General features: G+C 38.5%; 1 protein-coding gene across 2 annotated transcripts in view; it reads left to right on the top strand.

The window, feature by feature from the left end:
- Positions 1 to 22,826, top strand: part of TMEFF2 (transmembrane protein with EGF like and two follistatin like domains 2) — a 337,792-nt gene that overhangs the window by 29,286 nt on the left and 285,680 nt on the right. For both annotated transcript variants that reach the window (XM_072120853.1, XM_072120854.1), the window contains exon 3: positions 8,205 to 8,334. In XM_072120853.1, the coding sequence (XP_071976954.1) occupies positions 8,205 to 8,334 (130 nt within the window). The remainder of the gene's footprint in view (positions 1 to 8,204; positions 8,335 to 22,826) is intronic.

Genomic DNA, 22,826 nt, shown 5'->3' with positions numbered 1-22,826 from the left:
CATCTGCTATATGCATACATTTCTTCAATTGGATGTTGTAAAAAAATGTACTTGTGTGAAGATAATTTTCCATAAATATAGCCGTGTTGTCTCTTAGAACCAAGACTGTTGTCCTTGGATACGACCAGTGCTGCTGGGGTTTTTTGCACAAAAAAAAGCAAATTGTCTTTGCACATGAAATATCTCAGAATTACTGTATGTCCAACAGCTATGCTGTGGTTGTGAACCCTGACTCCAGGTGGTCGGGCGCCATAGTAGTGCATGCCTGGCCACCACGGGCCACAGCTACCTTGTTTACCATATGCCTACAGTTACGGGAAATTTACTTTATACTGGTACCTTTTTTTAATAACATGCATGGCAAATGAATTAAATGGGAGCATCTAGATGGAAATGCCCATTTAAGTCTGAGATTTAGTACATTGCTGCTGAATATTTAAATTCTGGTCTCATTATTCCGGTTAATTATGTACGATGTCTCTCTGTCTAGTGGTGTACGTAGAGTTAATGAAGCCCCATTGCAAAAGTCACAATTAGACCCCTCCCCACGCCTAAACAAAAATATAATGCACTCCTCTAAAGGGGCTTAACCTAAAACATATAGCCTGGGGGAAGGGAGGGGGGGGAGAAAAGATAAAAGAGCTTAGACTTACCTTTGCCAGTGCCCTCATTGTCCTAGACCAGAAGCCAAAAACAGTTTCAATGGATGCACATTCCCATTTTACTCTCATCTACAAAAAGTTGAAAATCCAATTTATGTCTCTCTATTTCTCAAAAGTAATGTTTACCGGTCATTAACAAGAGCACTGGTCAAAAGCAATATTGTGGGTTGTATGCTTCCAACGATGGTATTCTAGCTCCTTTAAACATTTTTAAAGGAATCTTTTTGGCACCAGTTCAATATCTGATTGCTGATCCTAAGTGTTAGAGGGTATTCCCAAGAAGACAATTTTCTTAAATGTACTCAGGATAACAAAATAATGCATTCTCTAATTCAATGTTATTAACAAAAACACAGAATTTCACAGATCTAATTTCAACCTGTTTCTGTACACAGTTTTGCTTTCCCCTGGACCCTACCCTGTATCTTCTGAGTTTAGAGTTGGCAGACATCTCGTTCTTCTGTCTGACACTGCACTGAGCTGAACTGCTCTCTGCCTCCAGCCCCCACCCTTTCCATTCTCCATTCCTGGAGAGCTCACACCCACACACTCACTTCCTGCCAGCAACCTATAAGGAGAGTACAGCTACAGACAGATAAGATCTCTATCCAGGGGAGGGGGGGGCAAAGCAGATCTGACAGTATGTGTTATAGTTGAGATATAGCAGTGCTGTGTATGTTATGCCGGTAATAGTACAGCTAATGTCCAGAAACTAAATGAAAGTATATATAAACCTGTACCATGGTAATCTAACCACCTTGTCAGCACACAGAACTAGAATCATGGAACTAGGAATCATGAGAATCCCTGCCCACACTCTTGCTTTTTACACTATCCAGCACAGGGAGTGACAAGAGCTAAAACAGCAATAAAACTTTAAACATAAAAATTTTTAAGTAAAATTGTAAAGTAAGTGGTTAAAATGATCTTTATTGTCTAAACATCACTAGGGTATTTAAATTTGAGAATTTTATTTCATTGGCAAACACCTTTAATTGTCAGTATTTAATCTTAATCATTGAATGTATAAAAACCATTTGGTGGCAAAAACACCTGGGTATTATAAAATGAAGGTGTGTGTGTTGTTTATAACATTAGTTTATGCTGTCATACATTGGATTTGTATAGCCTCCTTGGAGTTCTATGTCTTCAACCAAACAACCAAAGTATTCAATGTAAGGATACACAAGGGACTTTAATAGTGTACAAATGGTACAAAGAGGCAGTTTTATTTTAAAACCTGGATTATTAAGCTGCAAGACAAACAATAAGATTTAATGTGACTTGTGGGAATTTATTTCCTGATATAACATTTTCTGAGTGTTCTTATATACGTAGATGAATAAATTCGCATGCATGTGTTCCACAGAAATATCTGAATGGTTTCTAGGTACATAGCAGAACATAACAAATGCCTAAATTATAGGGCAGTGATGTCCAGCTTGGTGTCCATTTGCTTGAGGTGTGGCCCATAGGTATCAAATTATCAATAATGAGTCACTTCTTTTCTGTATGAATTCTGCAGCCACCACAGAAGCCTGTATATGAGTGGAGATGGGGCCTCCACACACTAACCCCCACTTTAATGAGAATGTAAATAAATATAAAATTTTAAGTGTTCCTACACAGGCAGCTTAGGTAGAGGTACTTTATTTTGGTGCAGTTCCTTTCGCGGGATAATGTTTAGACTAGACTTGCTATACAGAACTTTGCAGTCTGATTACTTAAACATGCTGTTGCCCTTTTATGCTGGTATCTATACTGCAGTTGTCAACTTGTCATCCCACCTTTGACACACAGGCATCCCCCGGGGAAAAGCTGTTTCATAGTGTTTCGGCAGGAGCCCCCCTCCATATGTAAACATCCTTCTGTTCATAAAAAAGAAAACTAGGACAAGCCACAGCTTACCTGAGAAGTTTATAAAGATATATGGCATTCCTAAACATAAGGTCCAGCATTTCAAGGCTCAGATGTGACTTGCTGTGTCAAAGCATAAGGGAGCAGACATTTTGCCAGTATCTCTCATCAGCAGCTATGATTTGACATATGGACAATTGGCATCACTGCTTGGCATGCTCTGTAAGCGTTTTATTGCTTTATTTAATTAACATGGACATCTCTATTAAAAAATGTTAATAATTGAAAAGTCAAAATTTACACTACGTTTTGAGGTTTTATTTTTAAAGCCACAATTTTAAATTTTGTTAAAATTCTAAACTGACTGACTGACTGCTGACTGATTTCTGAAGTGAGATTCTGGAGTGAGAGGGAATATGTTGTTTCAAAATGACTTATTGTCTAAATTAAATATTTATTTAAAGCAAACCTGTCATCAGGAATGCAATTTTTAGCTGGTGACAGGTTCCTATACCCTATGCTATGCTGATTTTAAAAATGCCTTTGTCAACATTCTGAATTATTTCAATACTTCATTTAAAGGGTTATTCCCATGAAGCCAAGTTTCTTAAATGTACTCAGGATAACAAAATAACACATTCTCTAATTCATTGTTATTAACAAAAATACAGCATTTCACGGATATGAAATCCATCCTGTCTCAATATCAATCCTGGTGTACACAATTTCAGTTGCCTCTAGACACGACCATGTAACTTTTGACTTAGGGTTGGGGAAGCCATCTTGCTTTTCTGTCTGATGGCTGTGGAGCTGTGATTTCTGTCTCCCTCTGTTTTCTGCCTCTAGCCCCTCCCCTTGCATTCCAGGACGGAGTGATCCTCAGGGGCAGATTCACCAGCCTGGTAGTAGATACAGGCTGGGATGGAGCTGTGTCCATATGTGGATGCTGCAGCTTGTCCTGGGATTAGCTGTGTGTCTGTGCTAGTGATCTACAGACACTGTCTCCTTCTCTCAGTGTGGGATGTGCTCTCTAGGAGAGCTGGGGCCTAAGAGCAGCTCTTGTGGTGAGAGCATGTGCTCAGAAGCAAGGCTCAGGCCTAAGAGAACCCTACCTGTACAGGGGTTTTCAGGTGGTGGCTCGCTCTCCAATCACACTCCAGTTCCCATAAAGAAATACAATTGGCTAACAGTTCTTACACACATACCCTGTTAACCCTTGCTGTACAGACAGAGCTCTCTCCATACACCCATTGCGGCGCGAGGACAATATAGTTCCTCCTCGGTCGGCAAAGTGTTAAATCAAAGACTTTTTCTTTTACATTTTTTTTCCAACTTTCTTTTCTGTATTTCAGTCTACAAACTAGGAAAATATGTGAGAGAGCAGAAGACTCCTTGCTGAAGTCAAGCTCTCCATACACCTACTAGTATTCTCCGCTTCCTTTGTGCAGTAGAATGGTCCCTTGCCACTCTTACAACAGAGGAATAGCTTTTCTAAAATATTGCATGGAAGCCACGGAGATCCAGCTCATGTTCACTGAAGTCAAGAGTGTGCCCCATGCTTTGTTTCTTCAGTGCACATTGACCAAAGCCATCTATCTCCTCAAGCGGAGAGAATTGCACAGGGTGGATTTTCATGGCTCTCTGTTTGAGAAAAGCTGTTTTTATAACATGGAAAATGGCTGCTTTACCGAGCAAGGGGCAGAGCGAGGCAGTATAGAAAACTAACAGGGTGGACGGGGATTCAGCCCTTTCCTTAATCCCTTCATGGCATATGGCATATCTTTGCTGCACGAAAGTATTTTAAGTGTTTTTGTAATAAATATAAATTTGAACTATTTTATTCAGTTTTTTCATGAGGGGACTTAATATGTGATCATTTGATTGCACCCATAATACATTGCACTACTGACCTGCTGTCATTGACTTGCTTTCTAGTAGTCCATGCCATTGGTATATACTAAAGGTATTGCCACAGGATTTTTTTCCCTTCATCTGGCTACTATGTACTGACATTGGTACCATGGGATTACCTTAGGATGAGTGGCAAACCTAAAAGAGGAGCATCCTCCCTATGAAACCATATAGATGCCATAGTTGGCATTGACCACAGCATCTAAAGCATCAATACCATTGCATTGTCCTCCTCTTTCCGCTCGCTACTCATGATGGGTATGTACTTTCAGCAGATAGTAAAATAAAGCATCTACTCTAAAGTTAAAGTAGAACTTTTTTTAGCATGCTGCTTCATTGTCAAATGCATTCAGTTTACTTTATTCTCTTTTTCATGTGGCAGCTTCTGATCAGCTGCTTTTAGAAAGGAGAAGCCTCTAACAGACAATATTAAAGTAGGCACTGCCATCTGCTTACAGCAGCTTAAAGAGAATCTGTCATGCAAATGAACCAACCCAAAATAAAGACTTCATTAAAAACTATGATTAAAAAGCATTGCCCTTATTCCTGAATGGTCCATTTCCATGGCTGCAAAAGTCTGTAAACTTATATGCAACTCACCTAATGTGACTCATTAACATTAAGTGAGTCATGTATATTAAAATTTACTTGTATTGCCCTGCCTCCTTGTTCCGGATTGAAAGGCTATGATATACTGCTGTATGGAAAGCTCTGTTACATCATTGGACACTTAAAGTCATGTGACGAGGATGACATCATCAAAGGTCCTGTTACATCTGCAATGTTTACTCCATGTATGTTTCTGATTATATGAAATCACAGCATGCTTCCATGGTGGATGGTTAAAGGAATAAATTCATGCAGGATGGGGAGGAGTAGTCCATGGAGGGTGCTGTAATTTAATGACATCAGATATATGCATGGTGTACAGTTTGCTAATGTTAGGAGGCTAAAGGACCTGCCACATGACATGCTTAGAAGAGGAATGGGGCATGGGGAGGAATAGATAGGACTGGCCAACCAAACCCCCTCTGATGCCAGGTAATATAATAGCGATGCATAGTGCATGGCGCCATAACATAGGAAAATCTTGTCCTATCTTTTCCAAGTGTACAGAGTGGTAAGGTACCGCACGTGTGCAGCACTGTAACGCTCCATGCGCCCATTGCCGGCCTATGAGGGACATATATATGGCGGCAAGCTTGCAGCCGTATATATGTCCCCCAACGGTCGAGTGAATGTAGCCTTAGGGAAGCAATTTTTAGCTAAAAGAAGGGTAGACAGGTAGTTAATAGGGCTTTATAGGAACCTGTCACTAGCTGCATTTGTGAAAATGTGATGACTGGTTCCCTTTAATTCTTGATCATAAATAGACACTTACACAACTATATCTTAAACCTTGAAAATACTGCTCATAGCACACTGCAGCCAGGTAGACAGTAGAAAGGGTTAACCCAATAACAGTAACTCTCCTCTCCTGTAACAAACTGGACCCTTCTTCAGTCTTGTTGACAGATCTTCCATGGTAATGTAGAAGTAACATTTTTGTAGAGGTCACTGTTTGGTTCATAATGTTTTCCTTATGATTTTTTTGAAAATTAGTATTTAGTTATTGTCAAAATTCAGTTTTTTTATTCATTTAGTTATTGTATGATTTTACTGTAATTTATCTTCTACAAGGGAATTTTCATCCTTTATCCCTCATTATTTTGTCTTCTATCAGTGGAGGTTTGATGTGTAAATGTGTGTGGGATTAAGCATCGGCTCGCTCATTTAATCTATGAGTGATGTGCTCTTATATTTGCTGATGTTTCTTTCCCTGCTGTCCTATAACACATCAGCATCATAGTGTCTGGCCCAGCAAAGCTCGGGCTAAACAGAAGAGCTGACGGCTTTTCATTAGTAAACATTTTATATTATTAGAATACTTATGGTAGGTTGGGAAGAATCCTGAACAAGAAGTTATTTTTTGTTTGTGGATCCATATCATCATCTCTCCTATACCCTTTAAAATATACAGTAGGTACGGACAGTATTCAGATCCCTTTAAACCCATAATGCAATGGGACCTACATGTACGTCAGAAAATTCAGTCATTTACTCCTCAGCGAGCCCCGGTGATCACTGTGGGAGCCTGATGGAGTTTGAAAGCCGGGCTCCCGCAGTAACAGCTGGGATTGCGATACTCGCGTCTGTTTAACCCTATAGATGCCGCAGTCATGGCGCAGTACCAGGTACTCATCCGGCAGGTCGGCTACTTCCATGTAGGGCACAGAGGTGCCGAACGCTTCCATGGCAGCCCTGATGTCCTATGCATTTATTCTGAAAATATTAAATAATTGCGCCCTCACATTCTTTTTGGGAATAGATTATTAATACTCTACCCTTGATGAGGTTATTTGAAATCCTTGTTCTTCTTATCATTCAGAGTTAAGCTTTTTATTTTATAATATTTTGATTTAAGATTATGGAATGGATATAAATTATATCATGTACAGTATGATGATTTTAATAGAAGTTGCTCCTTGCCAAACAATCTTGAGTGAAAATGTCCAAAGCATCAATCTCCCTGTTGTTGTTCCATTGACATAATTGTGTTATAAAATATTTAGATTTTCCCACTTCTCCTGTTTACAGTCCACCTCTTGTTTGCTTTTAAGTCCATGATGCATCACAAGATCATTTAGGGACACAACCACGTGCACTTAGATTAGCTTCTCCGTCTACATAAGTTGTATCTAAATTCAGGGAGGTTGATCTGTGAGCTCCCTATTTATAACTGTGACTGGAACATAATATTAATTATCAAAGTTTAAACCCCCACCCACTTTTCCAGTGTATCATACAGGAATATCTTATGCCTGTTATGAGTGATACATATGTGTGATTCAAGAACATCTCACTAGAAGCATATAAACACTGCAGGTAGCCAACCATCTTGCTGTGATAGCAGCTAGGAAAGGAACAGGTGAGAGACTAACACATGGAATACCAAGGGAAAGTTAAAGGGGTTCTCCGGAGGTTTAAAAATATTGCTACTTTTTCCAAAAAGAGCTCCACACCTAACCATGGTTTGTCCAGGTATTACAGCTCTACTGTATGTAAATGAATGGCGCTTAGTTGCAATACCACACATTACCAATGGTCAGGTGTGGCGCTGTTTTTGGAAGACATCAGCCATGTTTTTCAACCTTGGGAGAACCTCTTTAAGTTTTGGGTGGAGTACCCCTTTAATTATTGAGCTGAAAATAAAATATCATACTCTGAAGTTAATGTTCTAAGTTACCATTTACATATCAATCACAGTTTACCGAAAAAAAAATTGTGATACAAAGTAAAGGACACAACAATCTGTCTTTTAGAAAACAGATGGAACTCCTTTTTAGATCTCCATGCATTTGCTGAAAGTGACTCTTTCAATACTCTGCTGAAAATAAATGGTAGCAATAAAAACTTTATTAAGATACAAGGTATCTATAAGTCTCTTCCCCGAAATTGCTCTGCTTTGCAAAACTGAAAAATTGGGGACGTAATTCTCATTTAAAAAACTGATGACATAGATATGCAAATTGTTTCTTCTGTTTTCCCAGTAGACCAACTATGAATCCAGAACTGCTGGTTTAGCACAGATATGGTCATATATATAGTGAAAGCACTGAGCTGTTTTCCGTAAATGAAACAATATATGCACAGATATGAACACATAACACAAGGCAAAATGGAGAGATGGGGAATGATGCAAAATAGTTAAGACCCCTTTCTTGTTTCCTTCAGTGTCAGCATGATTACATCCCTGTATGTGGTTCCAATGGAGTCACTTACCGAAATGAATGCTACTTAAGAGGAGCTGCCTGCAAACAGCAAAGCGAAATACTTGTGGTGTCGGAAGGTTCATGTGTAACAGGTATGTTGTATGTCTGACACATCAGACGCATGATTCTGCTTCAATGTTCAATGTTTTGTATTATTATTATTATATTATTATTATTATTTGCATTTATTTATATTATTTATTATATTTATTTATGCTTTGTTTTTATTCAATATTTATTGAATATTTTGAAGTTTATTTAAGTTTGAGTGTGCATAGTAAAGAAGGGGGGCAGGGTGTAAGTATTAGAGCTCATATACATGGAAGAGGAGCAATAGGGCCAGCCCCCATTATAGATTTTTTTAATTTGCATCAGCTATTTGAATCCAAAGCCAGTAGGTAATAAACACACAAATTCAGTATAAAACTTTCCTATGTACCTTGTGTACAGGGTGAAGCTTAAATATATTATAAAACTCCTTCAATTCATGGAGCTTATTGAATAGTAATTGGATGCACCGCACAATGGTACCAAAAAGTGTCTTGCATGATGTTTGAATATTTTTACATTTCAAAACTAATATTGCTAGTTAGTGAAAAATACATATTTTCTGTTACATTGAAACCTTTCAAAAGTCTACTCCTTGAGAAGACCACCTTCCCAAAATAAAATAAGTTTTTGTGTACAATTGGTCAGTTTGCCCAAAGAGGTTTCATCGTATATATCACTGTATATAAACCACTTAAGATATAAAACAATATATATATAATTATAAATCTAATTAAAGGGGTATTCAAGGATTAAGCATAATTTATATTTAAATAGGTTATTAAAATATAAACTAATATGTAATTAGTAAAATGTTGCTCTCCTTAGCAGTAAAATGCTGTTGACACTATAATGAAGAATTAATCAGAATTTAATCCAGTGATGGCGAACCTATGACACGTGTAGCCCTTTTCAGTGACACGCGCCGCCGAAGAGTTACATTTCATCCTCGGCTCCTACACGGCCAGGTGCAGTAGCCTAGAATAAAAAAATTGCTGTAGTGTGACTCTGTGCCGGAGGTCTGTAGGCCAAAACAGTGAGTGTATCATAGACACATGGAACCTAAAGAATATATATACAACATATTATACAAATATTATTATACAAATGATATTATACAATATTGCATGTGACAGCGTGAAGATGCACAAAAAAGGGCAAAAGTGCAAAGTGACTTAAAACTTTTCACAAAAAACCTTTTGATAAAAGATATTAAGATAAAACTTTTTGGTGTTGGTAACGATAAGTCTAACTGGGTCTATCTATAGACCCCTCATGTGATACCATTATGATAAATTTTATTTATACCCATAATTAGTCGATCAACTAGTAGAAAATAAAGAAACATTATACATAAAGTGCTCCGTGCAGAATCTCTAGGGATAAAAACGATGACTTGAAGAAAGTAGTCGAGATGCGCAAGAGTCCACTTTTATGTTCCTTTAAAGATAATGACGATATAATAACGTTCTTTATTGTGCAAACTGCTTGCACAATGTATCTAAGAAGTTTCTGAGACACACTGCACACTTCACAGACATACTGCACCTAGTGCAGTTTGCACTGTTTTTGAAAAATGTGCCCCATTGAGTTTTGTTGTATTCATCTATTTATAGCATTATGGGTTTTTCTATCAGAGATTCATATTTGCGGAGGAGGAAGTGAAACAGCACTTACTTTTGATGCTAACAATTTTCAACTTATGTCTTAAAAAAATAGGAAAATGGCACATATTTTGACTAAAAAGAGAGTACAGTGAAACTTGTGAATGTAACTATTTATTATTTTGGTTTACTATAGACTTTGAACCATATAAATCAGGTTGGTGGAGGCCCCACTGAATGTAGCATAACTACACATCCTCCTACTCAATATCCACTATCCCCCTAGTAATACATCTACATACAGCCACCTAGTCCCGTTGTAATACATCTACATACAGCAGCCGACCGTCCAAAATACATCTGCATACAGCTGTCTCACCCTCAGTAATACATCTATATATAGCCGCCTCCTCCCCAGTAATGCATCTATATACATCAGACAACCCCCTAGTAATACATCTATATACCGTCGCCAACCCCCCAGTAATACATCTATATACAGCCGCCACACCCTCAGTAAAACATCTATATACAGCCACCTCACCCCCCCCCCTCCACGCGACTACCCTATTTTCCGTCCATGTTAGTCATTGTTGATAAGCCTTTGTCTTTCATACAAGCAACTGAGGTTCTAGATTGTACCATATGGGCACTCAAAAGGGGGAGAAGAAATGTATAACAATTATTGATGTTGGACCTAAAACAATAATATTGTTATTAGAAGAATATTGATGAAAATATAATCACACTGTGGTCCCCAGGAAGAAGAGTAGGTACTGAGTCTAATTACTCATGTGATCCCCATGCTGAGATATTATGGGCAGAGGCTGTTTTTAGCTCCCCAGCCATATATCATTTCTTTTTTTAATCCCCGGGCATCCCAGTCTCACAAATGAATATGGAATAGCTGTTTCTCTGCAGGGAGATGCACTGCCAGTGTAGGTACATTTTTACATTGAAGATGGAATAAAGAAGAATATGGCAAAAGGACAGACAACAAAATAGCTATACAGCTGTATATATCTTTTGAAATGTATGGTACATGGGTTTTTTTGGGTGCTGCTTCTTCTCTAAGAAGAAAGCATTGATAAAACACCATAAATGGCATATTACTCAAAAGGCAGCAACATTGTTCTTTGATTATAGAATAATTAAAGTAATAGGAAAGCTGGAGCAGTACAGCCCAACTGTATTGTTCATGAGCCTGTCTAGTGCATACACCATGCAGCCAATGTCTACTGCCGTGACCACACTGTATAAAATAGAGACCAACAAGAGGACGGCACCTTGCTAAACAATGAAGAAAACAATCCAGCAAAGAAAATTCCATGTAGAAATTTTTACAAATTTAAAAGCATCTTCCTTTATTTCAAAAAAGATAAAATCATCAGGGATCCATGAAAAAAGTCTGACGCGTTTCTAATCATAAAGATTCTTAGTCGTAGCACACAAGTCAGTTTGAACACATGTTTTCAATAGAACCCAAGAACCGGAAACACAGGTATTCCTGTTGGAAACACACCTCTATAGATAGCAAGATAGTATTGCAAAATTTAGAGGAAGAACAGTAACATATATACATACGCCAGTGCTCTTGCTTTTCCGCAGGGCGATACAGCCTCTTGATGTATCCGGTGGGGTCTGGCTCAGAAATATGCGCAGTCAACGAATTTTCACATCTGAAAAGTCGCCGGCTGCAGCAATTGCGCAGGCATGGGGACAGTAACGCCCTGCGCCGGCCTACTCTTGGCTAGCCGCACCCCCTTCACACCTCTTGAAGCCGCTGGCTTGAAGGCGGCGGATTGGGCAAAATAATCGCAAGTGCTAACAATAAGCTAGCATTTGCGATTATTTCAGGGCTTCTACGCCACTGATGTGGTGCAGAAGCCCTTATAAGTATGCCCCATAGGATATATGGAAGTGACCAAGCAAGATTAATATATCTACAATATATGTTGTTATGAGAATTCATGACTAGCGGGAAAAATGCGAGGAGATTGGCTTTGCAAGGTTAGAAAAAGGGAAGCATATTGGATACTCCCCCTCAATACACGTCATCCACTAGGCATGAATCAACTGCCTTGACTGCATTGCCAGGTGCTCCATAATTTTATATGAAACATGGAATAGGGGGTGTCTATTCTGTTTGTAGCAGCAGGATTTTCAAAGATTGCTTTATATTCCAGAATTGTAGCTGGACCTGCAGCAATGTGATGCACTCCTGTGTGAGATCTTACAACCCCTCCCCTCTGCTGTAAGGCATACGATTAGAAGGCTTTTGATAATGTATTGCAGTAGCAGGAGGAAGGGGTTATGGGCAGCTTGAATGCACAGATCCTTGAACATAGCCATTTGAAAGACCTCCCCCGATACTCCAAGTCCAGCAACATCCCTGGAATACCAATAACTTTTTCCTACTAACAACACACACAAAGGTATGATAACACAGAATGCCAGGGCTACTACTTTGTAATGGCAAAGCTGTTGTTGAACATTGTTTGAATATTGGTATTAGAAATTTAGGAGTTATAGTACACACATTCAGGTGATTGTGTAATACAGTTTTTGGTGTAGATTATATTTTATGATAACCTACAAAGAACATATAGTCCTGCTTCCTCCCAATCCATTCATGGTTCTTGCTTCATAAATTGCATTTACAATATGGCTTGAAACTGCACTAAGGCATATAGTATAATGAGCGCATCATTATTTCATCATTTCATTAAAATTTGCATTCAGTTAGATTATTTTAAATTAAGCAAGACTGATGTTTTGTTTTGTCCAATAAAAAAATAATTTGATTGTAATTGTGGATGCAAAACACATTAAAAATTCAGATATACAGATTCACAGACTTTAATTGGTGTATTTAAGAGCATAAGCATAAGGTATTGCAGACTGCATATAGAAAATACTGCTGTAAAAACAAACCCATGAGAGCAGCACTGTCCATTCCTATTAGCACTGCGTCACATTGTGCATACATCAAATGGGATAGTATACAGTTATGCAAAGTAGCTTTATTTTTATTTCCATAGACTTAGTTAAATCATGTAACCTACTATGTAATACTGTCTAAAATATAGAACGCTAATACATCTAAGGATAAGACTACAAATCAGTAGGCAGTCAACGCATCAGCTATCCAAATGGTAAGAGCATGACGAAAATATGCTAAAAGGGAACCTGTCACTAGGGACCTCATTTTCACTTAATACAGATTGTAAAAGCCCATGACACCTGCAGTGCAAACAAGCCTCTCTGCCTTTTCTAAGCATTTTCATTACAATATAATTATCTGTTATAACTTACTCTTTCATCCTGACAAAATCCTGGGGTAGTCACAGGGGCTGGACTTTGGTTTGTATGCATTCAAAAAACAACATGTGACTTGGCTGAGCTGCCTCCATCTTTGTGCTCCTGTACAGCTTGTCCCTCCCCCACTGATGTCATCTCACCTGACTGTGACCTCTGAGAAGGAGCAAAAGGAGAAGCTGTACAGGAGCACAAATGTGGGGGCTAAGATCTGAGGAGTGAGTAACAGACAAGTCACATGTTGTTTTTTGAAATGCATCCAAACCAAAACCCAGCCTCTGTGACTACCCCAAGATTTTGTCAGAGTTCAAGGTAAGTTATAAAACACAATTATATTGTAATGCAAATGCTTAGAAAAGGCAGAAAGGTTGTAATGGGCAGCTGTAATAGGCTTCTGCAGCCTGTCTTTAGTGAAAATGAGGTCCCTGGTGACAGGTTCCCTTTAATGCTCAATATATGGGGAACATCCCCCCCATCCTCCTAAGCTTCACCATAGAGAAGGGTGCAATCTGTGGACAAGTTTTGGGACACCTACAAATTATACTTTTTGTGTAAATAAAATGTAGCCAATTTAGTTAAAATTAGACCTGAGATAATCTTAATAGCCAAATGCATTAGGGCTTATAAAGAGAAAATGAATGTTGATTACAAATACCAAAGTCTAAAATAACATTCTTTGACACTCGTATGTCAAAACTTCTGGTCAATGATGTCACCCATCTTACAGTTGAATTACATGTTCTTGAAATATATATATATAACATAGAGGTGTTGCGAGCAAATAAATTATATAGTTTGTATAATGAAAGTTATAAAACGTTCCAAAATACTTTCTGTATCATTTCATCATTTCTATATCTCTGCTTTCTGTCATTCAACAGGAAGCATCATTGTTTACTTCCAGTGAATAGAAATCTGTCTTGATCATGTGATGTCACACAGATGCATGTTGGGTTATCAAAACCGTGAGCCTTGCCCCTGTGTGACATCATAGGGCCACGGCTCACATGGATTTTTATCCGCTGGTAGTAAACCATGACGCTTCCCATAGAATAACAGCAGGTAGAGATCCAGAAAACTGTTTGAGGATGATACAGAACATAAATTGAAAAGTTGTATAACTTTTGCAAACAATAACATTGATTTGCTGAGACTGGACAAGCACTTTAATCCCTTAACGCTCTGCGTCGTAGCTCTACGGCACAGAGGTATAAGGAGTGTATGAAGAGGGCTCACGGGCTGAGTCCTCTTCATACAAGGGTGGGGGTTTTTGCATATTGCAGAAAACCCCCACCGCTAATAACCGCGGTCGGTGCTTGCTATGTGGCCATTAACCTTTTCATTGTCGCCGGCGGCGTTTAAAAGGCGGCGGCGATCGGTTGCCATGGTAGCCTCGGGTCTTCGTTTGACACGAGGCTACATGGCTTCTGGAGATTCATTACAATGAGCCTGTGGCTCATTGTAATGAATGTGCTGCAAAAATGCCATATATTGCAATACAGAAGTATTGCAGTATATGGTAGGAGCGATCTGACCATCTAGGATTAATGGTCTAAGAAATAGTGGAAAAAAAAAAGAAAAAAAAAGTTTAAAAAAAAAAAATTAATAAAATATTAAAAATTCAAATCACCCCCCTTTCCCTATTAGGTATCGCCGCGTCCTAAAATGCCCGATCCATCAAAATTTCAAAACGGTTACGGCCGGCGGTGACCTCCGAGGCGGGAAATGGCGCCCAAATGTCCGAAATGCGACTTTTACACCTTTTTACATCACATAAAAAATGAAATAAAAAATGATCAAAATGTCATACAGACCTCAGAATGGTAACAATGGAAACGTCGGCTCATTTCGCAAAAAATGACACCAGACACATCTCCGTGCACCAAAGTATGAAAAAGTTATTCGCTTCAGAAGATGGCAAATTTTTTTTTCCTTTTTTGTACACATTCGTTTAATTTTTGAAAATGTATTAAAACACAATAAAACCTATGTAAATTTGGTATCACTGCGATTGCACCGAACCAAAGAATAAAGCTGAGGTGTTATTTTGAGTGCACAGTCAAAGTCGAAAAAACTGAGCCCACAAGAATTTTAAAAATTTTTCCACATTTGGAATTTTTTTTCAGCTTCGCAGTACACGGCATGTTAAAATAAATAACATTACGGGAAAGTAAAATTTGTTACGCACAAAATAAGCTCTCACACAGGTCTGTACACGTAAAAATGAAAAACCCTGCGTCCTTAAGGGGTTAATAGTTTTTTTTCAATCCTTAAAATTGGGAGATATATAGGTTGTAGATTGAATTAATTTTGTTATTTCATGCCCAACTTCTAGAAGGCATAATAACATTTTAAGTTTGCATCTGTTTTCCATCTGACATAAGCTACATTCACACGAACGTATGGGGGGGGGGGGGCGTATATACATCCCCCATACACTTCCATAGGCTCAAGGCCCTGTACGGGAGCGATACGTTGCAGCACACGTGTGTCACCGTACCGCTCTGTAGCCCGTAGAAAGATAGGACATGTCCTAGCTTTCTACGGAATACGTCGCCGTTCGCTGTATAGTCCTATGGAGAGGGTCACTCATCCCTGCTCCTCTCCGCAGCGCCGATGTATGCCCACCGTACTACGGTACGGCGGGCATACATAGTTTGAATGTAGCCATAGACATTATTTTTTAAGAAGAACTTATTTGTTTTTGTTTTGCCATATTCTGAGATTAGTGATGGGCAAACGACAGTAGTGATGGCCTTCCTCAAATGTTGGCATGTTAGTGTAGGCGCACGCTTGGCCTCATTAATTTAAATATCAACAAATTCAGCCAGACTCAAATTTTAAAGATCTATTGTTGCTGATCTCCGCTGTTAACTGTTTAAATGCTACTGGCAAAGTTGCATTTAAATCATGGCAATCATGAAGTTAGTGAAGTGGCAATAACTTGTGCTCCGCCATTTTCCTAATAAGGAGGGCAGCGTGGTGGCTCAGTGGTTAGCACTACACCTGAGCTCAAGTTCCATCCAGGTCAACATCTACAAAGAGTTTGTATGTTCTCTCCATGTTTGTGTGGGTCTCCTCCAGGTCCTCTTGTTTCCTCCCACCCTCCAAAACATACTGGTAGGTTGATTAGATTGTGAGCCTCATGGGGACAGGGACTGATTTGGCAAGTTCTGTGCAGCACAGTGAAATCTGTGTGCGCTATATAAATAGATATTATTATAATTGTTATTAAAAATATTCCTGTATGCAGAATGCAAAGAACTTTAATCAGTGTTGCTGCCTATATATTTTGAAAACTTTTTACATCCATAGACAATTTAAAACAAGTAAAACTTTACAATTTACAACTAAAACTCGTATAACTGGTAATTACTGACAAGGAAAGTAAAAAGTGAGAAAGAATGTGAAAATGTGATGATGACTTTACAGCAAGAATTTGTTATAAACAAAATAATGATTCTTTCCTGTTGCGGCTTTTGTGATGATCAAACATGGTAACATAATGCATATGGATGAATAAAGACATCTGGGAAGATTTATCAGAAGTCTCATTCTTAGCTTTCATTTCATAAACAGCTGTGGGAAATTGAAAGCTGATCTCTGGTTGGTTGCTACGGACAACTAAACCAGACACTTCTGATAAATCTTCACCATCAAGCCCAACCTGCCAACCTAGTGGGGCACATTTACTTACCCGTCCCATCGCGATCCCCGCCGTGCGTTGTTCGACGAGGACTCGGAGCTGCCACGATTCACTAAGATCGTGCGTTCAATTTCTTGGATGTGTTGCTTCCCCCGCTGAGGTCCGCCGGAGTTCACCTTCTTCTTCCCGGTGTTTGTGAGTGCTGATCTTGCGACACAATTTGCTTTTTAAATTCCGCAGTTTGTCCTAATCAGTCGGGTTGTCCGACGTCCACACCCCCCGATTTATGTAACATGCAAGCCAGCGCCGATGCGACACAATCTGATCGCGTGCGCAAAAAACCAGGGGCAATTCAGGACAGAACGGAAAAGGATCGCGAAACCCAACGAAAATGCGTCGTTCATACCCTTTGTAAATGTGCCCAATTGTGTTGATTGAAAAGAAAAAATCCCATAAGGCTAAACTAGTTACCCCATATTGGGGGAATCCATTTAATTTCTGACTCCAAAAAATATATCCCTCTTGACAAATAAATAGTCATTATTTACAACTAATCAATCATCACACAACCTTGTGGTAGAGAATTCTGCAGTGTTTCTGGTCCCCTGACCATTCACAGCTATGGCTAGTAGCTAGGTGCATCAATTTGCCGGATTGGCTGCTCGGCCACCAATCCAGCAATAAGTTCGGGTTGTAAGAAACACTCCCAAACTTCGGGTCCGCTCATCTTTACTCACAATGCAATGTAATTTTTTGACAGATCACCTTAGTGGTTCTGTCAAGGGAGAATCATTGAGAATGATATACAGGTAAAAATAATCAACTTTGCTCTGAGTTCGGACTATTTAACGTGCTGCAGGTCGATTTGGTCATTTTGGTTTAGCAGTTTTGTTAAAGTCGACCACAGACCAAAGATAGATGCATTAAAATTTCATTATTTATTGGCCTTTTGGTTTTGTTTTTTTAATGTGCTTTCAAATTGGAAAATGAAATAGTATGAACAGTTCATCAGAATATTATTCCAATTTCTTACAGCAGTTTAGTGTGTAGCCTGAATAACCTTACATTTTCTATGGGTTATGTATCTGTGTAGCAATTGTTTTTGTTTTTTTTTTTATTAATCTTAATCTTTTATTAATCTTAGGCTTTGGATGATAAAATTAAGTATTTTACTTAAAGGGGCTGTCCAAGTTACATTATTTAATAAGTTAAAATGAGAAATTGTTCTCACAACTCTTTCCGCTAACGATCTGTACAGCAACTCTCTCTCAGCTGGTCTCAGCACATTCTGGCCAATCAGGGCTGAGCAGTGACATACCTCTCACAGACAAAGCAGTCTAGTGTCTGTAAACCTTACAAAAAATAAAAATATAACAGCCAACACTTCAAAAAATACATAATTGAGTAAAAACAGGAGTGCATTTATAAGCTAATGTTAAAAAATGTACTTTATAGTTAATATTTAACCTCGAAGGTTGGTATTGTGTATTTTGCTGTAAAACCATAATTCTTTGTAAAGAAAAAACACTTTTCCACACTCTCAACTGAATAGCAATGAATTTCTCATAGGGTTGGATATTGTGAAGCACAGAACTGATTGTTCCTACTTTGCATGGTTTATTTGTCAGGGAGGGACCAGTGTTTACTGCAAGGGACCTTGTACAAGGGCTCCATGATAATAATAAATAATTGGTTTACTACTATGTTGATTTACTCTTTGCTTTCGAGGCTACCAGAATAATCACAGTGTCGGCTTGGTATGTTTTTATAAACCGCAATAAAGCCTGAAAGAATGTATGGTCTCACCTGAATTCTTGGAAAGGAAATGTTCATTTCTTGTTTGAAAAACATACTTTGCGGTGGTGCTTGCCCTTATTTATAATGCTACTACGTGACCTCTAAACTAACAAAGCAACTTGTCCTTAAATCCTAAAGTTCTACATTCTTCGCATCTAACGCTGTATGAAGCCTTTTTGATCAGGTTTTCAGTGCATTAATATCTCTTTTTGTCATTATAAAAGTGGTAACACATTAATGCCTAGACCGATATATTTTTTTGCCTCCCTGTATTTTAGCAGCCATATATTTATTTTATATTATGCATTTATTATACACATTCAATAGAATAATTGAGTTTATTATATTAAATTGAGTATATTATATCAGCTTTTTTGTGTATAAGCCATGAAAAAGTTAAAAATCATGGTGCATTACTATAGCCTACATGTTACAGCACAATTCTAGAGCAGGTCAGAGTTTCCTAGTATATCTGGCACAACATCCATAATGGGGGACAATAAGACAGTCCTTGATACATTTTCTTAAAATTTCTATTTCTTTCGCTTGAAAGAAAATCTACCATTTGATTTCATGCATTATGTACCAAACATACCTTGAGAATGCTGTAGCTACACTGATGCAGAAACATATCCTGTTTAATCCCTTTGCTGAGTGGTTTTGTTTAAAAAACAATTATAAAATTCAGGACCTTGGGGAAGCTGGATCCACATTATACACATTACACACAAGCTTTCTGAACAGCCAAGACAGGACTAATCAACTTGAGCTGGATCACTCATACACAGCAGCTGGACGATGGTGCAGCAATTGATTATTCTGCCTGGCAGAGAGAGCAGTGATTGCATTATCCTCTGATAACTAGTGTGAAAGGAAAAGCGCTGAGCCCAGGCACAGAAGCCACAGAGCTTCATTATCATTATTTTATAATTGTTTATCCAGAAAAACCACTCAGCACAGGGATTAAACAAGAAATGATCCTGCATCAGGGTAACTACACCATTCTCAAGGTATGTTTGCTTCATAATGCATCAAATCAAATGGTAGGTTTCCTTTAAATACAGTGAATCAGGACATAAAATAAACATAGGACAATAAAAAGCATAGGGAGACATTTATCATTAGCCTGGCTTTGTCCATCTGTTTTTTTGGGACTTTTCTTGGCTTTTCTGTTGGTTTGATGTATCTTAGTGGTTTTTCCTCATTTATACATGTGGCATTTGGTCTTTACTGAATTTGCAGCTTTTTAAAACAAAAGTCGCAAAAAGTCACCTAAAGACTTTCTCCGGGGAATTTCTACACTTGCCCAGGGGCAGCCTTAGATTTGTGCCACAACTTGCAACTTTTTAAAAAAAAGTTAAAAACTTTCACATCTGGATCAAGTGATAACTCAGGTAACACTTCAGAAAACTAGACAATGGCGAACTTTGAAGGAGACTGCTTTAGGCACAAAAAAAGGTCACAAATGAACACAAGCACAATGAAAAGTCTCAAAAGTTAAAGAAATAGGCAAGCCAAAAGTTGGTACATGTGCCCAATAGATCCAAAACATTTGAACTGAATCTTTTCTCTTTCTACATTTCTAGGCCATTTAAAAAAAATTATGTGTTACTATTTCATATCAAGTGCAATAAACTTACAGAAATTATCTTAAATTGTCACAGGATTGAAAATCATATGTAGTTACATTTTTATAAGCAACCTATAGTTAGGTTCTGCCATATTATTGTTTAGTACCTTTAGGGGTTTTTATATAGGGCTTGGGGGCTTTAAAAATAAAAAAGAACTTATACTCACATCTACCCCCGGAATTCCTGATCTTGTCTTAACCCCTTAAGGACGCAGGGTATTTTCGCTAATTTCTCGCTCTCCATCTTCAAAAATCCATAACTTTTTCATTTTTCCGTGTACAGACCTGTGTGAGGGCTTATTTTGTGCGCAACAAATTTTACTTTCCCATGATGTTATTTATTATTCTATGCCATGTAGTGGGAAGCCGCAAAAAAATTCCAAATGTGGAAAAATTGAAAAAAACAGCATGTGCATCATGTTCTTGTGGGCTCAGTTTTTAGGACTTTCACTCTGCGCTCCAAATAACACCTCTACTTTATTCTTTGGTTCGGTACGATTGCGGTGATGCCAAATTTATACAGGTTTTATTGCGTTTTAATACATTTTCAAAAATGAAACGAATGTGTACAAAAAAGAAAAAAAATTTTTTGCCATCTTCTGACGCAAATAACTTTTTCATACTTTGGCGCATGGAGCTATGTGAGGTGTCATTTTTTGCGAAATGAGCCGACGTTCTCAATGCTACTGTTTTGAGGACTGTGCGACATTTTGATAATTTTTTATTACATTTCTTATGTCATCTAAAAAGGTGTAAAAGTAGCGTTTTGGACATTTGGGCGCCATTTGCCGTTCCGGAGGTCACCGACGTCAATAACCATTTTTATATTTTGATAGATTGGGCATTTTGGGACGCGGCGATACCTAATGTGTCTGTGATTTTTACTATTTATGATATTTTATATCAGTTCTAGGGAAAGGGGGGTGATTTGAACTTTTAATATTTTATTATTTTTTTACATTTTTTAAACTTTTTTTTTTTTCTTTTTTTTCCCACTATTTCTTAGACCCTCTAGGGTACATTAACCCTAGATGGTCTGATCGCTCCTGCCATATACTGCGATACTACTGTATCGCAGTATATGGCATTTCTGCTCACTATACATTACAATGAGCCCCAGGCTCATTGTAATGGATATGCAGAAGCCATGTATCCTCGGGTCAAACGAAGACCCGAGGCTACCATGGCAACCGATCGCCGCCCCCCCAATGACTTTCGGGGGAGCGGCGAGCGGAGGTAAGATGGCGGCGCCCATGCGCCGCCAAATTTAAAGTGCCGTCGGCGACTTTGCCTGCGGCAAAGAAAAGGTTGACACCCACGATCGGTGCAAGCACCGACCGCGGGTGATAGCGATGGGTCTTTGCTGCGATATGCAGCAAAGCCCATCTCTGTATGAAGAAGGCTCAGCCCGTGAGCCTTCTTCATACAACCTTCACAGCTCCATGGCGGATATATCCGTCACGGAGCGTAAAGGGGTTAAAAACCATTAGTAATTAAAGGAAATCTACCACTTGACTCAGGCTGAAATGACCTAAGCACACCACCCTCTGTGCTATGTACTACTGATCCCAGCAAATAGTTTTTTTAGGGACAAAAAAAATGATAGTTTAGTCACAAAAAACTTTATAATATATTCAAATGAGGCCCTGGCACTCCACTTGCGTCACAAGGCAGAACCGTGCTGGTACAGTATGAAGGTGTTCATTATAAAGGTAGCTTTAGGTGATAGATAATAATAATTTTTCAACATTAAAGATTAGAGATGAGAGAGCGCTAAAATGCTTGAGTGCTCGTTATTCGAGACAAACTTTTCCCAATGCTCGAGTGCTCGTATCGAATAACGAGCCTCATTGAAGTCAATGGGAGACTCGAGCATTTTTCACTGAAGAACACATTTCAGATGTTTGCAGATGTTTTCACTGAAAGAACACATTGAAAGAACACAGTGAAGAACACATTGCAGATGTTCCGTACATCTGCTAACTTATCCGAAGACACGCGTGCCGAATGGTGTTCTTCACTGTATTCTTCACTTAAATGATCCTGTGTTTACTGTTTTCATTGTATTCTTCACTGTTCTTCACTGTGTTTTCTTAAGTAAATGCTCAATCTCGAGCCGGCGAAATATTCGTCCAAGCAACGAGCCGTTTCGAGTATGCTAATACTCGACCGAGCATCAAGCTCGGGCGAGTATACTCGCTCATCTCTATTAAAGATCTGTTGTACAAATGTTACTGAAATAAATTACTACTGTACTATTGTTTGGTGTGACTAAGTGGGACACTGAAATTTACTATTTACAAATGGAAGGTTGGTTTCCACCTAATGAGGTCAGTTTCTACCTTCTTGTGTTTGAGCTCAACAGTAAATGTGTTGGCCTTAGAATTGTTGATCTTGAATTTGTTTGTACTGTTGGAATACAGTACCTGATTTTTTCATGGTTAAGAGAACTAAAACATTCCAAAACTATCCAGTGCACTGGTGCTGTTAATCTTATGCTACTCATAAAGTCTGTGAGATTGGTAGCTAAGTTTAATGCTG

Source organism: Engystomops pustulosus, chromosome 8 (assembly GCF_040894005.1).
Source record: "Engystomops pustulosus chromosome 8, aEngPut4.maternal, whole genome shotgun sequence".
Classification (NCBI taxonomy): Eukaryota; Metazoa; Chordata; class Amphibia; order Anura; family Leptodactylidae; genus Engystomops; species Engystomops pustulosus.
This window is presented reverse-complemented; position numbering and strand designations above follow the sequence as displayed.